Source organism: Neolamprologus brichardi, chromosome 17 (assembly GCF_056152115.1).
Source record: "Neolamprologus brichardi isolate AB-2024 chromosome 17, ASM5615211v1, whole genome shotgun sequence".
Taxonomy (NCBI): domain Eukaryota; kingdom Metazoa; phylum Chordata; class Actinopteri; order Cichliformes; family Cichlidae; genus Neolamprologus; species Neolamprologus brichardi.
The window spans coordinates 4894403-4912528 of NC_142120.1; the positions used below are offsets into that span (position 1 = coordinate 4894403).

Here is an 18126-nt window from a genome sequence, read left to right on the forward strand (position 1 = left end):
CTTTGGCTCATAGATAAATAGAAGTGTCTGAAATCAGAGCTTTTGGACGACAGGGATTGTTTGCACATATTTGAAACTTTGGTCATGTTCAATATGAGCCTCCCTCATGTTTTAACGGTGTGGCAGAAAATCTGTAAATGTATTTTTTATTTGTGACACATTATGTTAATTAAAACGGGAGAAACACTGGACTTCTCTGTGAAACTGTCACACTGTGCTGGATATAAGCCTCAAACGGTGCCAGTTTCATGCCTGATTAACTAGCACAATCTAATGATACCAAGCCATCTCACTGATTACGATACCACTATATTGTTAAAACGCCTCTGTTTGGTTAACATTCCACCATATGTGTGTTCAGAGCCTCAGAGCACGGACAATCAGGTACATCATCAACAAGTGCACTGCTGTATTTCCGTCTACATGAGGACTTCTTAGAATCCTCAGACAAAAATGGCTAAATGACGTCTAAGTTTAGGCATATAAGCAAGCAGGCATTATCTAATCTTTTATGGAACCTTTAATGTATATTGTTGGGTTTGCATGCCAGGATTTGCCTGAGCCCCAGCTGCGTCCCTACCATGCTTACATGCCAGCAATAAAAACCTCTCCTCTTGGCTTTTGGGGGACAGTTTAAGAAAAGAACTTCAGAGCATTTAGATGCAGCGCTGCTCTGCTCAGGGTGAGAGCTGCCAGGTTTCTGTGGGACAACCCCCCCTCCCCAAACCCCAAAGAAATGTGACTGGAAAGCAAAAACGGATTTTGAAGATTTGAGTCACTTCTTTTCTTTAATGTCTAAAGGTCCTATCTGGGATGTTCTCTCTATTAAAGAGACTGTTTTCTTCTGGTACGTAAGGGAGAACATCACGGGCATCACCACAGCCTTGCAAAAACGGCAAGATGGCATACGTTTCTGACCCGAAACACGATCGTTTTGTTCAGTTGGACTCTGTTGACAGGAAGGCGCACGATCCGCTGAATGACACAAGAGTCTGCCGAGTAAAACTGGAACAAGGAGGTCGGCTCAAAGAAGTGCCTGCTATTTTCACAGGCGTGGTGAGACGATAAATCGAGTATTTCATCTTGAATAGACAGGAGAAGAAATGATGAGGTGTCTTCTTCTTTTGTCAGATTTTTATTTTTATTTATTTGGTTTTTTGTTTTTTTTTTTGCATCATTATTGTCCAATCATTCTGCAAATCTGAGCCTAACTGAGGCTAAAACACTCATTTACTGTTGAGTGGAGTTATTCATTGATGAAAACGCATGATAGGGGACAGGATAGTGAACATTGGTATCAGCTGGATGTAAAATTCACCTGCTGGCAACTAGCAACACAGAGAATTGTGTTGCTAGTTGCCAACAATAATCTGACAGTGTAGTGGTCAAAGCGTGTTTCTGCTGCCCCCAAGTGGCCAAAAAAGTTAAAGCAGCTACAGTGTTTGTGGTTGGCTTGGTCCTGGTCTAACTATGAACATTTCTCTGCATTGAATTTTTTGCTTGTGAATGAGACCTCATCATTTCTTCCGACCCCACGACACAGCAGGCCTCTGCAGTGGCTTACTGAACTGTTACTTGCTAGTGCAACCCCCCCCCCATAAACCCCACCAACCCCCTCCCAGCCTTTCTCACCCCATCGTTTATTAAGAGATTGAATGTAAGTGAGAGATTATGTATGAAGCAAGTTCTACGCCACTGGATCATACAAGTTTCTTCTTTGTTAACAGCTTGTCGTTTTATAATTGTGTTAATAGTGCATGCTATTTCATTTTACAAGAGCCACAATGTGGTGTTACATTTCCGATCTGCTGTACAGCGTGGTGTGTGAACTGGGATTATGGGAAAGGCCATTTTCATGTTATTCCATGGCTACAGGGCAGCCAGATTTAATATTTTCAACATTGTCAAAAGCAGATGGATGACTATATGTAAGTTTGAGAATGATGTTGTACTTTTGTGGGATTTGTATTAGGCTGCCGTGTACCACAGACCAGCATGCATTGATTCTTCCTTAAATCCAGGGATTACTACGCTTTGGAATTATTACATAATTATGTTAAAGACATAATTTTCAGTAACAGTAGCCCAGGTCATCTTTTGGGGATCTCATATGACACACGTGTAGGAGTCTGTGTATTTTAAACCTTTACAGCAAGAGAGCTTGAGCGACATTAAGGTCATCTGATCAAAAATCACTTTATGTTGAAAGATGAAGATGTATTTTCTTGTAAATAAAACGATACAATGCAACCTCAGAAAAATGAACTTGCTTCTTTTTCAGCTTTTAAGTAAATGCTTGAGTTTGGCCCAGCTTTCAACGCTGTTAAATAAACAATGATATTTGTACCACATGATGAGCTTTAATAGTTCTTTAAATTTAGCACAGGTCGGAGAATCATATAGGCTGGGCAATACTGGTCTTTTTGGAATTATGACAATGTGTCAGGAGCAGTGTTGGTCAAGTTACTTGAAAAAAGTAATCAGTAACTTCCCCAAAAACGTAATCCCGTTACTTTACTGATTACTTATTTTCAAAAGTAATTAATTACTTAGTTACTTAGTTACTTTTTAAAAACAGAATTTACAACCTGAATAGGTGATAAAGCGATAGATCTTTCAGCCCAATTCTACTTTTTCTGCATCATCCATCATATAAAATGTAATCAAATGGAAAAGTCTCTTTTTAAAACTTGTTTTATTCGTTTTAATCTTTTAACTTTATGCATCAAGCAAAAATTAAATTATATGCAACATTCTCTGACTGGAAGAAATTTGTTTAATATTTAAACCTATTTTCTGCACATTCCAGCACATAAAATATTTTTTTTTTTGTGTGTGTTTACACTCAGTCTTTCAAATAGATGCAAGTAAAACACAGCAGAAAATAAATAAAGTCAAAGACTAGCGGTCCTTTTGCTCTATTTTCACCTGTAAAGCAGGAGTGGGGTAGGCGGAGGTTTACCCTGGTGCAGGTGTGCCGCAGCGGTCAGTGGAAGAATCCGCGAGTTTCTCTGTGAGTTTCCCATTACGTCGTAGCTACTCGGTGTTTGCTTGGACGTTTAGGGGTTTTTTTCGCTGTAAAAAGAAGTTTTCTTCCCACGCACAACGGACACTAATGTTTTTGTCACTTTTTAAGGAATCAAACTCAAAGTAAGGTCAGTACTTCCACGCTTTAAACGCTGCACGCTCATACTCTCTCTGCACTCGATATATGATCCATTGTTGATCTGCACACAGCTGTTGTCACAAACGTCGCACTCGCTTACGTCACTGTCATGAGACATTCTCGCAAAAAAATCACAGTTTTAGTAACGCAGTAACGCAGCGTTCCTACGGAAAGTAACGGTAATCTAATTACCGTTTTTGCAATAGTAATCCCTTACTTTACGCGTTACTTGAAAAAGGTAATCGGATTACAGAAACGCCCATCTCTGGTCAGGAGTGCACGAAAGACGATTTGGTTATTTTAACATCACATAATGTGTCCAGCAGCATCAATGCAACTGTCAGCAAATCAGTTCAGTTTTATTTATGTCTTACAAAATAACGACGCCTCAAGGCGCTTTATATTGCAAAGTAAAAAAAACCTATGATAATAGCACTTAGCAACAGTAGGAAAGAAAAACTCCCTTTTAACAGGAAGAAACCTCTGACATAACTAGGATCCGGGTTGGGCAGCCATCTGCTGTTACCGGTTGAGCATGAGGGGAGGAAGACAGAGATGAGGACTGATTATTCAAGACCTCGTTTGTGACAAGAAGATTTTAAAGTGAATTCTGGATTTAACAGGAAGCCAGTGAAAAGAAGCCGCTATGGGAGAATCATGCCGTCGCATTCTAGTACCTGTCAGTACTTGCTGCAGCATTTTTGGATCAGAGAGCTTTAAGGACATCCTGATAATAAAGAAATTGCAGTATTCCAGCCAAGACGTAATACATGCACAAACTAGTTTTCTAGTTTCTGTGAGACAGGATGTTTCTAATTTTAGATATATTGTGAAAATGTAATTATAGGCAATTATCGGCAATCACAGGGAGTAGAAACGATGGATATAGCCACTGTGACAGCATCCACTGCTTAGTGGTTTTCAACAGTGCTATCGTGGTATTTTGTAACTGGACTTTACAGGAGAACAGCAGCTCATGTGACTGGCATGTTGTTGGCCAATGAGAACCCTACTTTCTGAATAAATAATTATTGCTCTTTTGTTCCTTCTAATATAGCTCTAAATGTGTATATATACCATACAGAATAATAGCCAGTGTATAAATATCGGCAAACTGGGATCTTCCCCAAAGTTTCAGTGTCAGTCAGGCTCCAACAGAGGGTGCAGTGAGTGTCTGAATACAAACAGGAGAATCCCAGAGCTGAAGCTGTCCTATGAGTCAAACCAACACCCAGTTGATCTTTCAGACACCGCAGACATTTTTTTGTCTTATTATCAACAAAATGAACTGTCATGTTCAAAAGTGATACATAAATGGGAAATAATGAACTGTGTCATGTTTCCATGTTGCACAAGTACATAGTGAAAGGGGCTGTAGATGGACACGCTAATGTAGCAAATAGACAGAGTACATTGCATATACAACCATTTACTAAAGAAAATGCAGCCTGAATGCTGATAGCTAAAAGGTTTGAGTTATTTTTTGCAATTGCTGAATCCTTGTTGAAAAGCTTGTTGAATGAGGTGAAATACACTGAATCATTCACCTGAAAGCCAAAGTGCAGAACTGTTGAAAACTGACGTTCACCCAGAAGAAGAAGTTCTTTCAAATTTGGAAAGTTACGTCTTTAAAATGTACATTAGAACAACTGACTAATGACCCAAAAAAAAGTTAGAATGAATATTGAAAACTCATATTCTTTAAATCACTGGAAGAGCGGAGTTATGGATTTTAAATGTCTAAACTCAAGAATCAGAACATTTGCAGAATATGTGCTCTGTGTGTGTCTGTATGTGAGTATCACAGAGTGTAAATTACAGAGAAAGAGGGGAACTGGCACCAGTTGAAAAGGTAAAATAGTTTTTAATCTTTAACTGTTTTGTGTGTTTCATTTCATTTCTTTTATTTTTATTCACATATTACACAGACTGTGTGTGCAGACTGAACAGGCATCTGCCGCGATGCACCTGCTGAAAAACTGCTTCTAAAAGTCCACGTTTTGAGGGTAAAATAATGACTGTAGACCAAAAACTGTGGACAAAGCAGCTTCTTACTGAAACAGCCAACATTTCACCCCATTGACACCCATTATAAACTTAAACTGGAACTGAAGAAAAACTATAAAAGATATTGAAAAGATAAATCCAAGCTGAACAGTTCAATGTCTTGGCTTATTTTACAGTTTAAAATGTGTCTATAGGTGAATGTGTGTGAAAGTAGAGTTGAAAGAGGAGTAAGTTGAATGAGGATTGAAAAAGTCTCCCCATTGACATACATGATAAATTTTTGTTGAATACAAACCTTCAGAATTATAGTTCACGGGTGTAATGATAAGAATTCACCACTAGATGGCAACGTGGCCAAGTTCAATTTTGTGCCCTATAACGTCATCTAATTATTACACACAGACAGAAGAGGCCAGGTTTATATTAAGTGGAAGTTTAAAATCGCTTCACGTCGCCTTTTTTAGGGTTTCAAGGACTGCAGGCCATGCATATATTCTGGAGTTTTTAGCGATATGTCACGATAAAGTCAGTTTCACTGAGCTGACAGTCGACACAAGTGTGTTATTATTATTATTTTTACTTTTATTATTGCTGGTGTGTGAGGTTGCCCCCTGCCTGGATTGGTACGGCTCTCCTGGGGGGAGGAGCTTGGTTACGTCCAGGGCAATCACACGCCAGGCGGATCCCGGCTCCTCCACACTCACACAGCGCGCTCCACCCGGGCCGGAGGAAGCGACGATGCCTCCCAGGAGGTGACCACGGCTGAATCCTTAGCCACATTTCCCTGAACGTGGAATCCAAATCTATTCATATAGAATAGATTGAGCCTTTAAAATGGGTTTTATTTCCAAGCCGGCGACGAGGTGAGGCGAAAGCGGCGGCCGCGGTGGAAGCCCAAGATAGAAAGCGCTTTATTGAGAGGAGCAGGGAGGGAGGGAGACCGCGACGCTCTCCCGTCTAAGAGGATAAAGGGAAAAGAAAAAAAGCGAAACTGAGCTATATTTAAGCGGGCTGTTTCGGGCCAGCCTCCCGTGCCACCATGAGCAGCAGCAGCGGGCCGGATGAGAGCTCGGTGCGCGTCGCCCTGAGGTAAGGATGCAGACGCCTCTCCTGAGATGCTCTCGTGTTACACCTGCTTGGGACCATGCACATGTTACTCCTGCTTTTATTTTGACTGGGCTCTCCTAAAACAACAATACTCCTTTACTGAACCTGCTTTTATTTTGAAGCTGGCAGGAGCTGCTGCAGTTTTCTTGCATGGTGTGCAAAGCAAATATAGCTCTCGATTACATGAGCTGCTCTTGTTAATACCTGCATGCTTTGTACTGGATTTATGAATGAGGATGCCATATGTGTCTGAGGGATTAGGCCTTCCGCTTCTTCCCTTGAAGACTGCACCTGTAGTAAGAGTGAGCCACACGATTACAAAGGATGCACTCACTTCTCATAAATGCAGGTGCATTTGAGCCCCTTGCAGTCACTCATTGTGATATTTCGCCTTGCTTTTGTGCGTTACTGTGTGTGTGTGTGCGCGCGCATTCGCTGTATCATGCTGCTCTGACCCTTGTCCCTGAGGCCAGTCCAGTCCTGTCACTTACATCTGGACACAATACAACAAATCAATAAAGACACCAGTATAATGTTGGAAGCCACTTGCATGGGAATGTGTGTCTGTGTGTGTGTGTGTGTTTGGATTAAAAACCTGAACTGTCATGTGATCTCATTGGAGGAGAGGACAAAAAGCTCCCGTCCCTCTCACGTTTCTCCCTCTCGCTCCTTGTTGAGCATTCAGACTTTGACCCAGAACTCTTGTTTACTGAGCCAGCTCAGTTTACAAGCTCTCTCTCTCTTCTTCATGGATAATAAATAATCTGTCTATCTGTCTGTACACCCCCACCCCACCTCACCCCCCAACCACATGCTCTGTTTCTCTCTTTAATAATAAGATTCAATTCATATTGGAACATTGCATTTGTCTGGCTTCCTGTCTTAGCTTAATGTGAACACACAAAACAGCCTGAGCCGCATACGCAAGCCGTTTGATGTGTGGCAGATAAAGCTCTGCATGTTTTTGTCCTACCTGCTTTTGTATCTCATTAGAAAGGTCAGGTGCAGTAATTATTTAAAGCGCCTTTGTTGTGTTTGTTGGTCTGTTGTCCTATTGAAGGTCAGACAAAAAGGCTTTTCATTGGTTTAGGTTTTCATCTATAAGTTTGTTCATGATTTGTTTGATTTTCTTTATTTCTTTGACGTAAGTAACCTCTATTCTCACAAAGAAAGCTTCTTATGTATTTGGTTGGATGAATTTAGAGGCATGTTTCATTTTTCTCAGTGTAAGTACATGAATACAACTTTAGTTAAGTTCAAAACTAGACTAAATTGCACTTGGGGGGGTATCCTAGTATTGTGAGTCTGAATTGTAAGTGTGAGAAGAGCGACAGGCTATTTTGATGAACTTATAAAAGGTCTAATACAACACTGAGCTTAAACATGACGTTTTATGTTGGCCTAATATTTTTACTTAAACCATAAGTCTGATGACCATATGGCACAGATGTCGAACTCGAGGCCTTGAGGGCCGGAGTCCTGCACGTTTTAGATGTGTCCTTGATCCAACACAGCTGATTTAAATGGCTAAATGTCTTGAAGTTCTCCAGAAGCCTGGTAATGAACTAATCATTTGATTCAGGTGTGTTGACCTAGGGTGATAGCTAAAACCTGCAGGACACTGGCCCTCAAGGCCTGGAGTTCGACACCCCTGCCATATGGGTTATGAAAGTGGCTAACTCTTCATGAATTACAACCCAGCCCTTTAGTTAGAATCAGCTCCGTGGAACATTTTAGAGTCTTTCAGCTTATTATTTGGATTTACTGTGTTCTTCTTGGCACTGTTGCCTTTCAGAGCAGTGGGGTAATTTTAACTAAACTGATAATAATCCAGCTACATGCTATGTGTCTAGCACCAAATAGCTAGTAAATCATGTTTACTAGCTAGCTGCTAACTTGTGTGTCCACAAACAGTTGCTAGCTAGTTAATATGCTAGTAGGTGTAACTAGCCGCCACAATAAAGGGACTGGCGGGAGTGGGGTCAGACGTTACCGTGGTTACATAGGATTCAGCAATATTATCAGAGGACCGTTCAACAAGAGCTCTGTTCACCAATCCCACACCAAACAGCCAACCAGGAGTATTAGCAGCCAGCTAGTTAACACGGTGGAATATTTAGCAAGTGCCAGACAGGATTTTTGTGTTCACCAAAGCAGAACTGAAAGGGCAATGAATCTTGAACATACCTCCAACAAGAACACTGATATATGGCTTTAAATTGCCTTTTGTGCGCTAACATGCTAGCACAAACCGTCATTGTCGAGATTTCTATTCGGAAGCTCGTTTCCATCACTGAAAAAAGTATTTTTCTTGTTCGTAAGTCAAACTTTAAAGTTTTGAGTTCATTTTTTCAAAATTTCAGCTTACCAACTCAAACTTAGGAGAAAACTTGAAATTGAAAATAGAGTTTAAATAACTTGAAATTTTCAGTTCAGTTGAAATTTTGAGATAATAACTCAAAATTAGTCACAAACCTTTAGCTAACGACTTACTACATAGTGTAATCTTCGCTTCACTGCAGTACCAACACGGGGAGACAATATATTTAAAGCTAAGGAAGACCAGGGAGACCAAGGAAGGTATAAGGTACATTCCAACGTCGTTCTACGCCTGAAACGATTAAGCCAGGTGGCTAATGTGTATTTACGTGTAAAAGTGTTACTAATGTCTCTTTAAATGCTGTCCCACAATTATTTTTATGTTGGGTTGAAATAAAATATCTCCCTCTGCTGGTACTGCAAGTTACTGCAACTTCTTCATCTGTGTCCATTACACCGGCAGTCCCCAACCCCCGCGCCATGGACCAGTACCGGTCCGTGAGTCTTTTCGTACCAGGCCGCGAGGGTTGAGGCTCGGGTGTGAAATTGATGGGTTTTTTTATTGGGGGGGTCATTGTTTTTATTGTTAACTCCGTTCCCCTCTGTCTTTTCCCGAGTGTTATGAATAAATCTTTTTTGGGTACTGGTACTGGTTTTATTTTGTTGCACTTATCCGCGACACCTTAAAGTCCAGTCCGTAAAAATATTGTCGGATATAAATCGGTCCGTGGTGTAAAAAAGGTTGGGGACCGCTGCATTACACAGTGTCTATTGTCAACACGTTCTCACTCCCAAAGCGTAACATTTTACGCTAGGTGACAAATCGTCGGTATATTACGCTTCCAGGAACCCAACTTGTTCCTATATTATGAGATCGGGAAAGTGAGAACCGTTTGGAATCAATCTACACATGTACGTTCATTTTACTTAGCTAGTGTTTTCCACAGCGATTTAACTTCATTAAAGTTGTGGTTAACGTTAGGGATAAGGTTATGGTTAGGGTTGGAATACAGGGCTGGAACGTGTATTACCGCGGGAGCATCATTCTACTGGATTTCATCCATAACCCGGCGCGAAAGGTGACCTTCTGCGTTCCTCAGGAATGCTGCTGGACTTGACAAATCGTCGGTATATTACGCCTCAGGAGTGGGCTGGGAATAGGGCTGTGCGATATGACCAAAATCTCATATCCCGATATAAGACATCTATCGTCCCGATAACAAAGGCACTACAACTAAGCTCTAGTGCCTTTTCACTGTGCAATACTCTTATTTAATAACCAACGGTGCAATAGACTTCAATACTTGAAATGTGCAATTTGTTTGTATTCTTATTCCTATTTATTCTATTTATCCCTTTTGTATACTCTTTATTTATACGTCTCTGTATTTATATATGTGTATATATGGTATTCTGCTCACATTCTGTAACTTCTGTCGGTGCTGTGCTATTGGAAACCGAATTTCCCAGAGGAACCCACCCGAGGGATTAATAAAGTTCTATCTTATCTTATACAAATCACAAAAATGTAACATTTTCTGTAAATTCTGAGAATCTCGGGCAGCTCGACTTGCGTGAAGTGTTTCCAGCTGGGCGTCGTGTACCTGGAGTCGAGTGTTTTAACCGATGCGTGAAACTATACATTTTTAGACATAAGTTGTAACGGCCGCCGTTTTCTTTGTGAGTATTTATTACACGACGTGCTGTGGGGAAAAGCCTGTTCTAACGTTTGAGTCTAAGGTTTATTTTTTAGCACCTGACGGCTCTTTGTTGCTTTTCATCTGTAAACACTCTGCATCCTCTTTCACGTGATTCAGTTTATTTTGAAAAGTCTCAACAGGATTTTGCAGTCGTTGTTGCTAACGACAACGCATAAAAACAGACGCTTGTCCGTCAGTAGTGTGGTTATATAAAATATAAGAGAAAGAGAGAACTTTAAGAAATTAATATAACCACTACAGTGACCATGAAAACAATGAAAAAATATTGCTGTAAACAGTTTATTTTGCGACACCACGAAACAAACGATAGCGTAAAATGAAACGATAGACGTTTTTATATCGTCATCCGATACATATCGTTATATCCGACAGCCCTAGCTGGGAATGGGCTGCTATTGTACACTTTGGCATTATACTGGGTTGCAAATGTTTAGCTAATCCTCGGCCTCCTTTAGTAGTAATGATAACAATAATAATTGTAATCTGTTTGTTGCTTTAGAAGCCAGACTAATTGGAGATCTGGCTCGGCACCCTTGAAATTCCTGCAGCTACTTTACAATATAAACTGCTTTGAAGGGACTGTGATGTGGCAATGTAGAAATTATAAGAATTTTTTTTTTTTTTTTGCAGCCAGAGTAATTATTGAACATATGAATACATGTGTTAGAATTCAAAAACATACAGTGCAGCAGTTGAACTGAGCTCTTAGTAGGCAGATGTGCAAATTTACTGTACTTTTCTCAAGAATGAAAATCCACTGTTAATGCTAAACATAACTCTCAGCAAGTCGCTCAGCCTCGTGCTTCTTTAACTAATCGTGTTATTGTCACGTGGCTGCCTCACACCTAGCTGTTAAAACAACATGAAGACGAGACAGAAGAAACAAAAACTCCAAATTAAAAAAGCTTTGAATTTCCTGTGATAACCAATATGAACGAAATACAAATTGTCATTATAAAGTCTGAATACTTTTCTTAACTTGTCACACCTGTTTCCTTTTTTTCTGTTACTTATTAATACAAAACCTTTAGAAAATGTCCCATCTTTGATTCATTTTCACAGACAGTCACTTGCAGGTCACACCTGAACGGCTCATTTCACGTCTTTGAACATTCAACCACAGCTTCGCGTTGATGTTTTCAGCTCATTAATCGCCGTGGCAACATTCTAATTATTTTGAAATGTTACGCTTGTGGTGAACTGTGATTCTTACCTCTGAAACATTTTGACTGGCAGCTTTCTCCCAGCTCCTGTAACAGTCTAGTTAGCTTCATCTGTGTGTCTCCAGTAATCAGCTAGCAGGTTGCCAACCTCTACCTGCCTCAGCCTGCGTGGCTAATGCTGTCTGTTAGCAAGCGCCTAATCCCCCGTCCCATACGGTCCAAAGTGATGAAATGCACTTTTATCATCTCTTCTTTTTTCTTTTTTTGAGTGGTAACAGAAAAGAACAAGAAAGAAAGACATCTGGAGATCTAACAGAAGGAGGGTGTTCTTGTGTCTCCTTGATTTATTACTGGAAAGATGATATAACATAAAAATCAATTTGTTCTTTAAAAGAGAATGGGCTTTGTTGATGGATCTTAAGACGTGTTTGCTGTTCTTTCCTTTGTGGTTTTAAAAAAATGTTTTCCACACCGGACAGCATACAGATGGGGCACTTCAGTGGTACAATGTTGGGTGATTTAGCAAACACAAAGTGTTTACTGGCCTATCCCCATGTGTAAGATCTATCTTCTTATGTAACAGCCCATCTGTGTGTGCATGTTTGGGCACAATGGTGCACAAAAAATCATGCAAAACCTTAATGATTTATCTGAGAAATAATTGATTTTACAAAGTCAGCCCGAAGGAGCCGGCCAAGAGATCTAATTAGATTGTCGATGTCCTCGAGGTGCAGCTTTAAAAATTCAAAGCCTACAGGCAGAAGTGGTGGGCAGTGAGGTTTCAGGTTTCGTAGATAGCTTTTCCTCATTAATTATATGGGCTTGAGTGAATACTTTAAAATAATGTACTTATTTTGAATGCACCAAGAAGCTATATAAACTTAGGCAGCAGCTATTGAGCCAACAGTTTGGACAAAATACAGCCATAACCTTAAAACCTCTTAACAGGTAACGTGAGTAACTTTGACCTTCTCGTTACACTGGAATGCTCTACTGGGAAACCTTTGGTCCTGAGTGTTATTTTTGAACATACCACACCTGAACATCACTGCAGATCAACCTAATCAGAGAGTCAGTACCTGATGGTGGTGGCCTGCCCAGCAGGACTGTAAAAGCACTGCATTTTTGGCAGTAATGGGGGTAAACTGAAACATAGTGCACTCACACATGCTTAAATAAATTAACAAATAATACATGCCTTATTCCAGTAAATAAGCAACAGTCAGCTGCCTCTCCAGTCTTTACAGTTTCTCTGTCAGTGGACTCCAACTTTAACTTCCAAAAGCAGCAGCATCATGCAGCCCCACTGATTTTGGTAAAGCAGCACATAACCCAGTTCTAAAGAAGAAGGGGCTCCCATAGCCAACTGTAGTCCATCTGCAGTGGATCTGGAGTCTGTCCCACCATGGGAGGAGAGACTTTCTGGGGATTGACCGCAAGTGGATTGTTCAGTGATGGAAAATTTAAAAAAAAAAAAAATCTAACTGCAGTCATAAATAATCCGGCTCTATTAAAGTCTGTGTGTGAGAAACAGTGCGACATCACCCACCACACAGTGGTGTGTAAAATGTGTTAAGATGGCCTTCAAATATTTCACATCCCAATCTGATAGCGCATCATTAGAATGCACTGAAACAAGCCACATCCAGTGGCTTTAACCCACCTGAAGGAATGGATCAGAGGTGCTTTGGTGGATGAGCAGGACGTTTTTAATATTTGGTAGGTGATGTTAATGTTGTCGCTGATGATTGCATATGTGATGTCCATTTAACCTAGTAGAAATGCCAAAAGTATGCTTTAAAACAGTGCATCTTGTCCATGAGTTGGTTACTTACTTGGTTACAAAAAAAACCCAACAAAAATGTAGCCATGTTATAAATATCTAGTTTATATTAAATGAGTTAATGAAGGATAAGCAGAAGCGAATGGATGGATGGAGTTAATGTTAGTGCAAAGATGATTTAAGACCGTCGTGCTGGATTAGATCACCACAAATATTCTCTTTCCGTCACTGAGCTTCCTCGCAGCCGCCATTATGACCTGGAGTAGGAGACAAACACAGGTGTGACTAATCACATTAATAAAGGCTCAGTGCTCATGTGGAACAGGACCCCCATTAATGTGATTCATAACATCTGCGTCCATCATGGCAGTAGGGTTTCTGTCAAAAAGATCGAGTATAGAAATTCCTCATGGTCTTCACGCTACGCTGTAGTCAGGTGGCGTGTGCTCGGACTGTACTCAACATAGACAGGATATTGACAAAACATAGGTACCAAATAAATGTTAAATATATGTTATAACAACAATAAAAACAAGTATTGTTAGAAACCAGCACCCGGCTGCTTTTTCCAGATTGTCTGACGCCTACTGGCTCCTCCTCTTTGACCTTTGTGGATTATGTTTGAGGGCAAAGGCCCGTGCGTCCGCTGCGGTGAACCAAAACCTCCCTGTGTGTGTGTGTGTGTGTGTGTGTGTGTGTGCCTCCTCTGACCGACATCCATCCAAGCGTATTCACGATAAATATTCATGAATCAACTCAAGTGAACTGAGACACAAAGAGAAGCATGCTGCAAGCCATCTGCCAGCTTCTGTCATGTGATCATGTTGTTACTGATATTCAATAAGTTCTGTCTAAATAGCGCAGAGGTTAGTTCAGTGTAGATTTTTCCTAATATTAGTATTTATTTGTTTACTGTAGCTTCATTTCAAAACTCTCCTGCTTGTTTCATGCTTGCTGTGTTTGTGTTACCTTCTTGAATTTCCGTGTGACTCCCACATGTGCCATTATGGGCCGAACTGTCCTTGTCAAAATGGAATGTTTTTATTAAGCCGGTATCAGTGTTGGAGGCCAGTGTGTGTGTGTGTGTGTGTGTGTGTGTGTGTGCTGATATGCCCTCTCTGGCTGCCTCTCAAGGTGATAACCACCATCCTCTTCCACCTTTCCCTCTTTCCTGCCCGGCGATCTTTGACCCAGGAAGCTGTCAGAACTTTCATCCGTGACCCCGTCGCATTTTTCCTTTGGCAGCCCGTGTGGACTGTTAGCTGTTACCATGGCAACCTCGGGTCCTTTGACGTGTAGGGGTGTGCAGCGATGCCCCTGTGACTGGACTGCCACAGATCTAAGGGCAGCTTGAGGGAGGGAAACTAAAAGCCTGAGTCAGCAGAATTCCCTCTTTTTTCTTCTTTCCTACTCGGTCTTTTCCGACCCCCCCCCCTCCACCACCACCACCACCATTGTCTGGTGTTGTTTCCACACCAGATTCCAGAGAAAAGAATGATTAAAGGTGGGCTTCATACAATACTTCGTTATTGGCTTCTGTAGAACACCTAGTGCAAAATGACACGAATGCATCGTTCACTGAGAAAGAATGGAAATTCCCAAGATCTTTTTTCTTTTTTGTCTGAGGTGGGGGAAAACTGTGGAGCACATATCATCTTGCAAAGCATACTAGAGATGCATGTTTCTTACTGTACTGCGATAAATTATCAGCTTGATCCTTTGACAGTGATAATCTATTTTAAACAAGATATTAAAATAGAAAAAGGCAAACAAATGTTTACTCTGACAATGCCAAATGTGAGGGTTAAGAGCTTTACAAACATTCACGACCAGAAGGACAGAACGGCATTTGTACAAAAGTTATGACCTCATTTTGGTGTTTTGATGACAAAGAAGGACAGTATATCCGCCCAAAATCTCTCAAAGGGTTGACTTTGAGTTAAAATCTCACCCCTGCAAAGGCCGTGCGATTCACATCATTTTCGTACACTTTGAGCAATTCTGTGATCCTGTGTATGGGGGTACTACTACTAGGGATGCACCGATACCGATACTGGTATCGGGTATCGGGGCCGATACTGTAAAATGTGTGTGTACTCATACTCGGAAAAGTTAACCGATACCAACTTATTTAATTAATCAGAGGGTGGCTGGTCATTTCTGTTGTAGTTTTTTAGATTGGCCTCTAGCGGGCCAATTATTATTTTATTTATTATTTACTTTATAATTTTTTATATTTTATTATTTATTTAATAATAATTATTTTGTTTGTTTGTTTACAATATGGACACTCTGCAATAATTTAAAAGTTTATTTTATTCGCAAACCTAATTTGTATTTATTTTATTCCAAACAGAAGTGTTTATTTATTATTCTGAAAGCTCGAGACAGTGCCAATAGTTCAGTGATATTTTGTAAAATTACAATGTGAATAATTTAACAGAAGTGCTTTTTCACTTGAAATTTTTTTGTGGTCATTTTTATTAAGATTTTATTTTTTATCGGCAGGGAATATAATAAAACCTGTCTTCCAATTAATTGTATTTGTGTGTGTGTGTGTGTGTGTGGTAGAAGTATCGTTTTTTGTACTCTGTATCGGCAAGTACTCAGATCCAAGTATCGGTATCGTATCGGTTTGAAAAAAATTGGTTTCGTTGCATCCCTAACTACTACCTTGGAAAAGTCTATCCTCATGAGGATAGAAATAATTTATCGAACTCTTTGTACTGACCATAATCTGTAAAGGTAGTAGACCCAAACTGTGCCAAAAAAGCTCCCGGATGGATGGCTGGATAGATGTCCTTCTGGTGTATGGTATTCTTGTAGTTACATGTAACTGCACCTTCAATTTTAATGCTTTACAGCAGTTTCAAAAGATGTTTAAATTCAACCCAGATTATCGGCTTTAATTTGGAGGGTTTTTTGGATGTAACCTGTCCATTTCATCTGTGCATACGTCCCACATTTTAACAGTGAATTTTGTGTACAGATGAATCTCTCGACTGACTCTTTGACTCTCTCAGCACATTGAAGAGAGTGACCCAATGAATTGGCTCTAGATCTCAAGACGAGCTGCTAGACAATAGAGGCTGTTACTAAAAATGCAGCCGTGCTGTGTTGTGGTGAGTTAAAGCAGTAGCTGCTCGTTGTGGCTGGAGGGTTCGCTCTGTACTTAGGATCTACTTTCTCTCCTTGTGTCATTTCTGTACCTCCTTGTTCTTCCCTTTGCCCAAGGCTACTAGGAACATATTACACAAGCTAGTCCACACACACACAAACACACACACACAAATAACGGAAAAACATAACTTGTGGACCTGCTGGCTTAAAGAGGCATACAGTGTGCGTGTTGTTATATAAGGTAGTCATTATGCTGTACTTGAAGGTGTTCTTGATGCACACTTGCACACGTTTAAAAGAATGTAAATTAGAGCCACACTACAGATATGTTTCCTTTTTAGAGCGCGGAAGAATAGAGTTTTGGTGTTTACCTCCCAACAGAGAACTTTGGCTCGAAGAAAGTTGGGAAGTGTCACTGAAATCTGAGTGTTTGCAGTTCCCTTGTCTCAGTTACATTATCATCAAATGACGAGGTAGACCTTGTGCGTGAGATTGTATGCACCAGTGAGTGGTGTGCATGTGTTACTGTGACTTGCTTATAGCCTCGTTATCCACTATTGGGTAGCATCTCTCTCTTCAATCTGCAGTTACAGCACTTCAAAAAACTACAGTCAATTCAGATCAACAACTTCAACTGTTTCACCCGAGTTTTTACACAGGATTTCTTTTGAATTTGAGGTGTCTAGAAAAAGAACAAAGAACAAAAAATGATTACAAGTAGCCAAAACTCTGCTTTCACTTGTAAACTCAGTTTAAACCAAATTTCACACCCCAGGTTTATGCCATAGTAGCTTTAGTCTGTAGTTTTCTCAGTTGCACAAAAAATGCAGCTCACAAACTTAATTATCTAAACTTTGAATAATGTGTTACTTACTTACTTACTTACAAAACCCTAGCTAACTACAGACATATAGTTAGGCTTTTATTCTTTTACCAGGTGGACACTTTTTACATTTGTACATGTGCTCTGTTTGACAGTGTTACATTTACTTTCGGTAATTTTCCCAGATCGGTTAAATTATTCCTAATAAGATGATTAGACTCTACTAGCATTAAATTAGAACATATTTTTTATGTCATAAAGTAAATTTGGACCTGGGATATGTCAGTTGATGAATAGCTCATTTGTAATACTTTTGTATTTTAAAGAATAGAGTGATAGTGATAGAGTGATTCTTTAAAATACAAAAGTATTTTTTTTCCACTGTTCAACATTTCAGGTTTTTATTTCAAAACTTTTGGAGTTACTGTCTGAGTTATTTTGAGTTACATACCTCATAATTTTGACTTCCTAAGTGTCTCGAAATTGCTACAACTGGCTAGCTGGCTTGGTTAGCAAAGTGAATTCATAATTCATTGTTATCAGTCTTGGGGTTGACCCTCAAAAAAAGTAACTTATTACACAATACTTGTTACTTTTCTGAAAAATAATGCCTTGAGTTACCTCATTAAACTCTAACGAAAGTATCTCATTACACTAGTTGTTACATTACTTTCGTATTTCGTATTTCTTTGTGAAATGACCTGAAACACATTGCTACATAATTACCAGTCAACAGTGTAAACCTGAGGCTTCATAGCACAAATCCCTAAGGAGGACACACACGGTCTTTCTTGTAGTTTTTAGATATGCCCATAAAACTGGCAACACAAAGAGGTCTCCACAGCGATTCTATTGTAGAAACATATACCCTTAAAGCTATGCACAGCTTAAACAGGTGAGTTCTATAAAAATTCACG

The 18126-nt window shown here is 40.0% G+C and overlaps 1 protein-coding gene across 5 annotated transcripts in view; it reads left to right on the plus strand.

Moving 5' to 3' along the window:
* Window positions 1–5866: 5866 nt before the first annotated feature.
* Window positions 5867–18126, plus strand: part of LOC102795123 (kinesin-like protein KIF21A) — a 50836-nt gene continuing 38576 nt past the window's right edge. For all 5 annotated transcript variants that reach the window (XM_087831190.1, XM_087831191.1, XM_087831192.1 and 2 more), the window contains exon 1: window positions 5867–6262. In XM_087831190.1, the coding sequence (XP_087687316.1) occupies window positions 6213–6262 (50 nt within the window). In that variant the 5' untranslated portion in view covers window positions 5867–6212. The remainder of the gene's footprint in view (window positions 6263–18126) is intronic.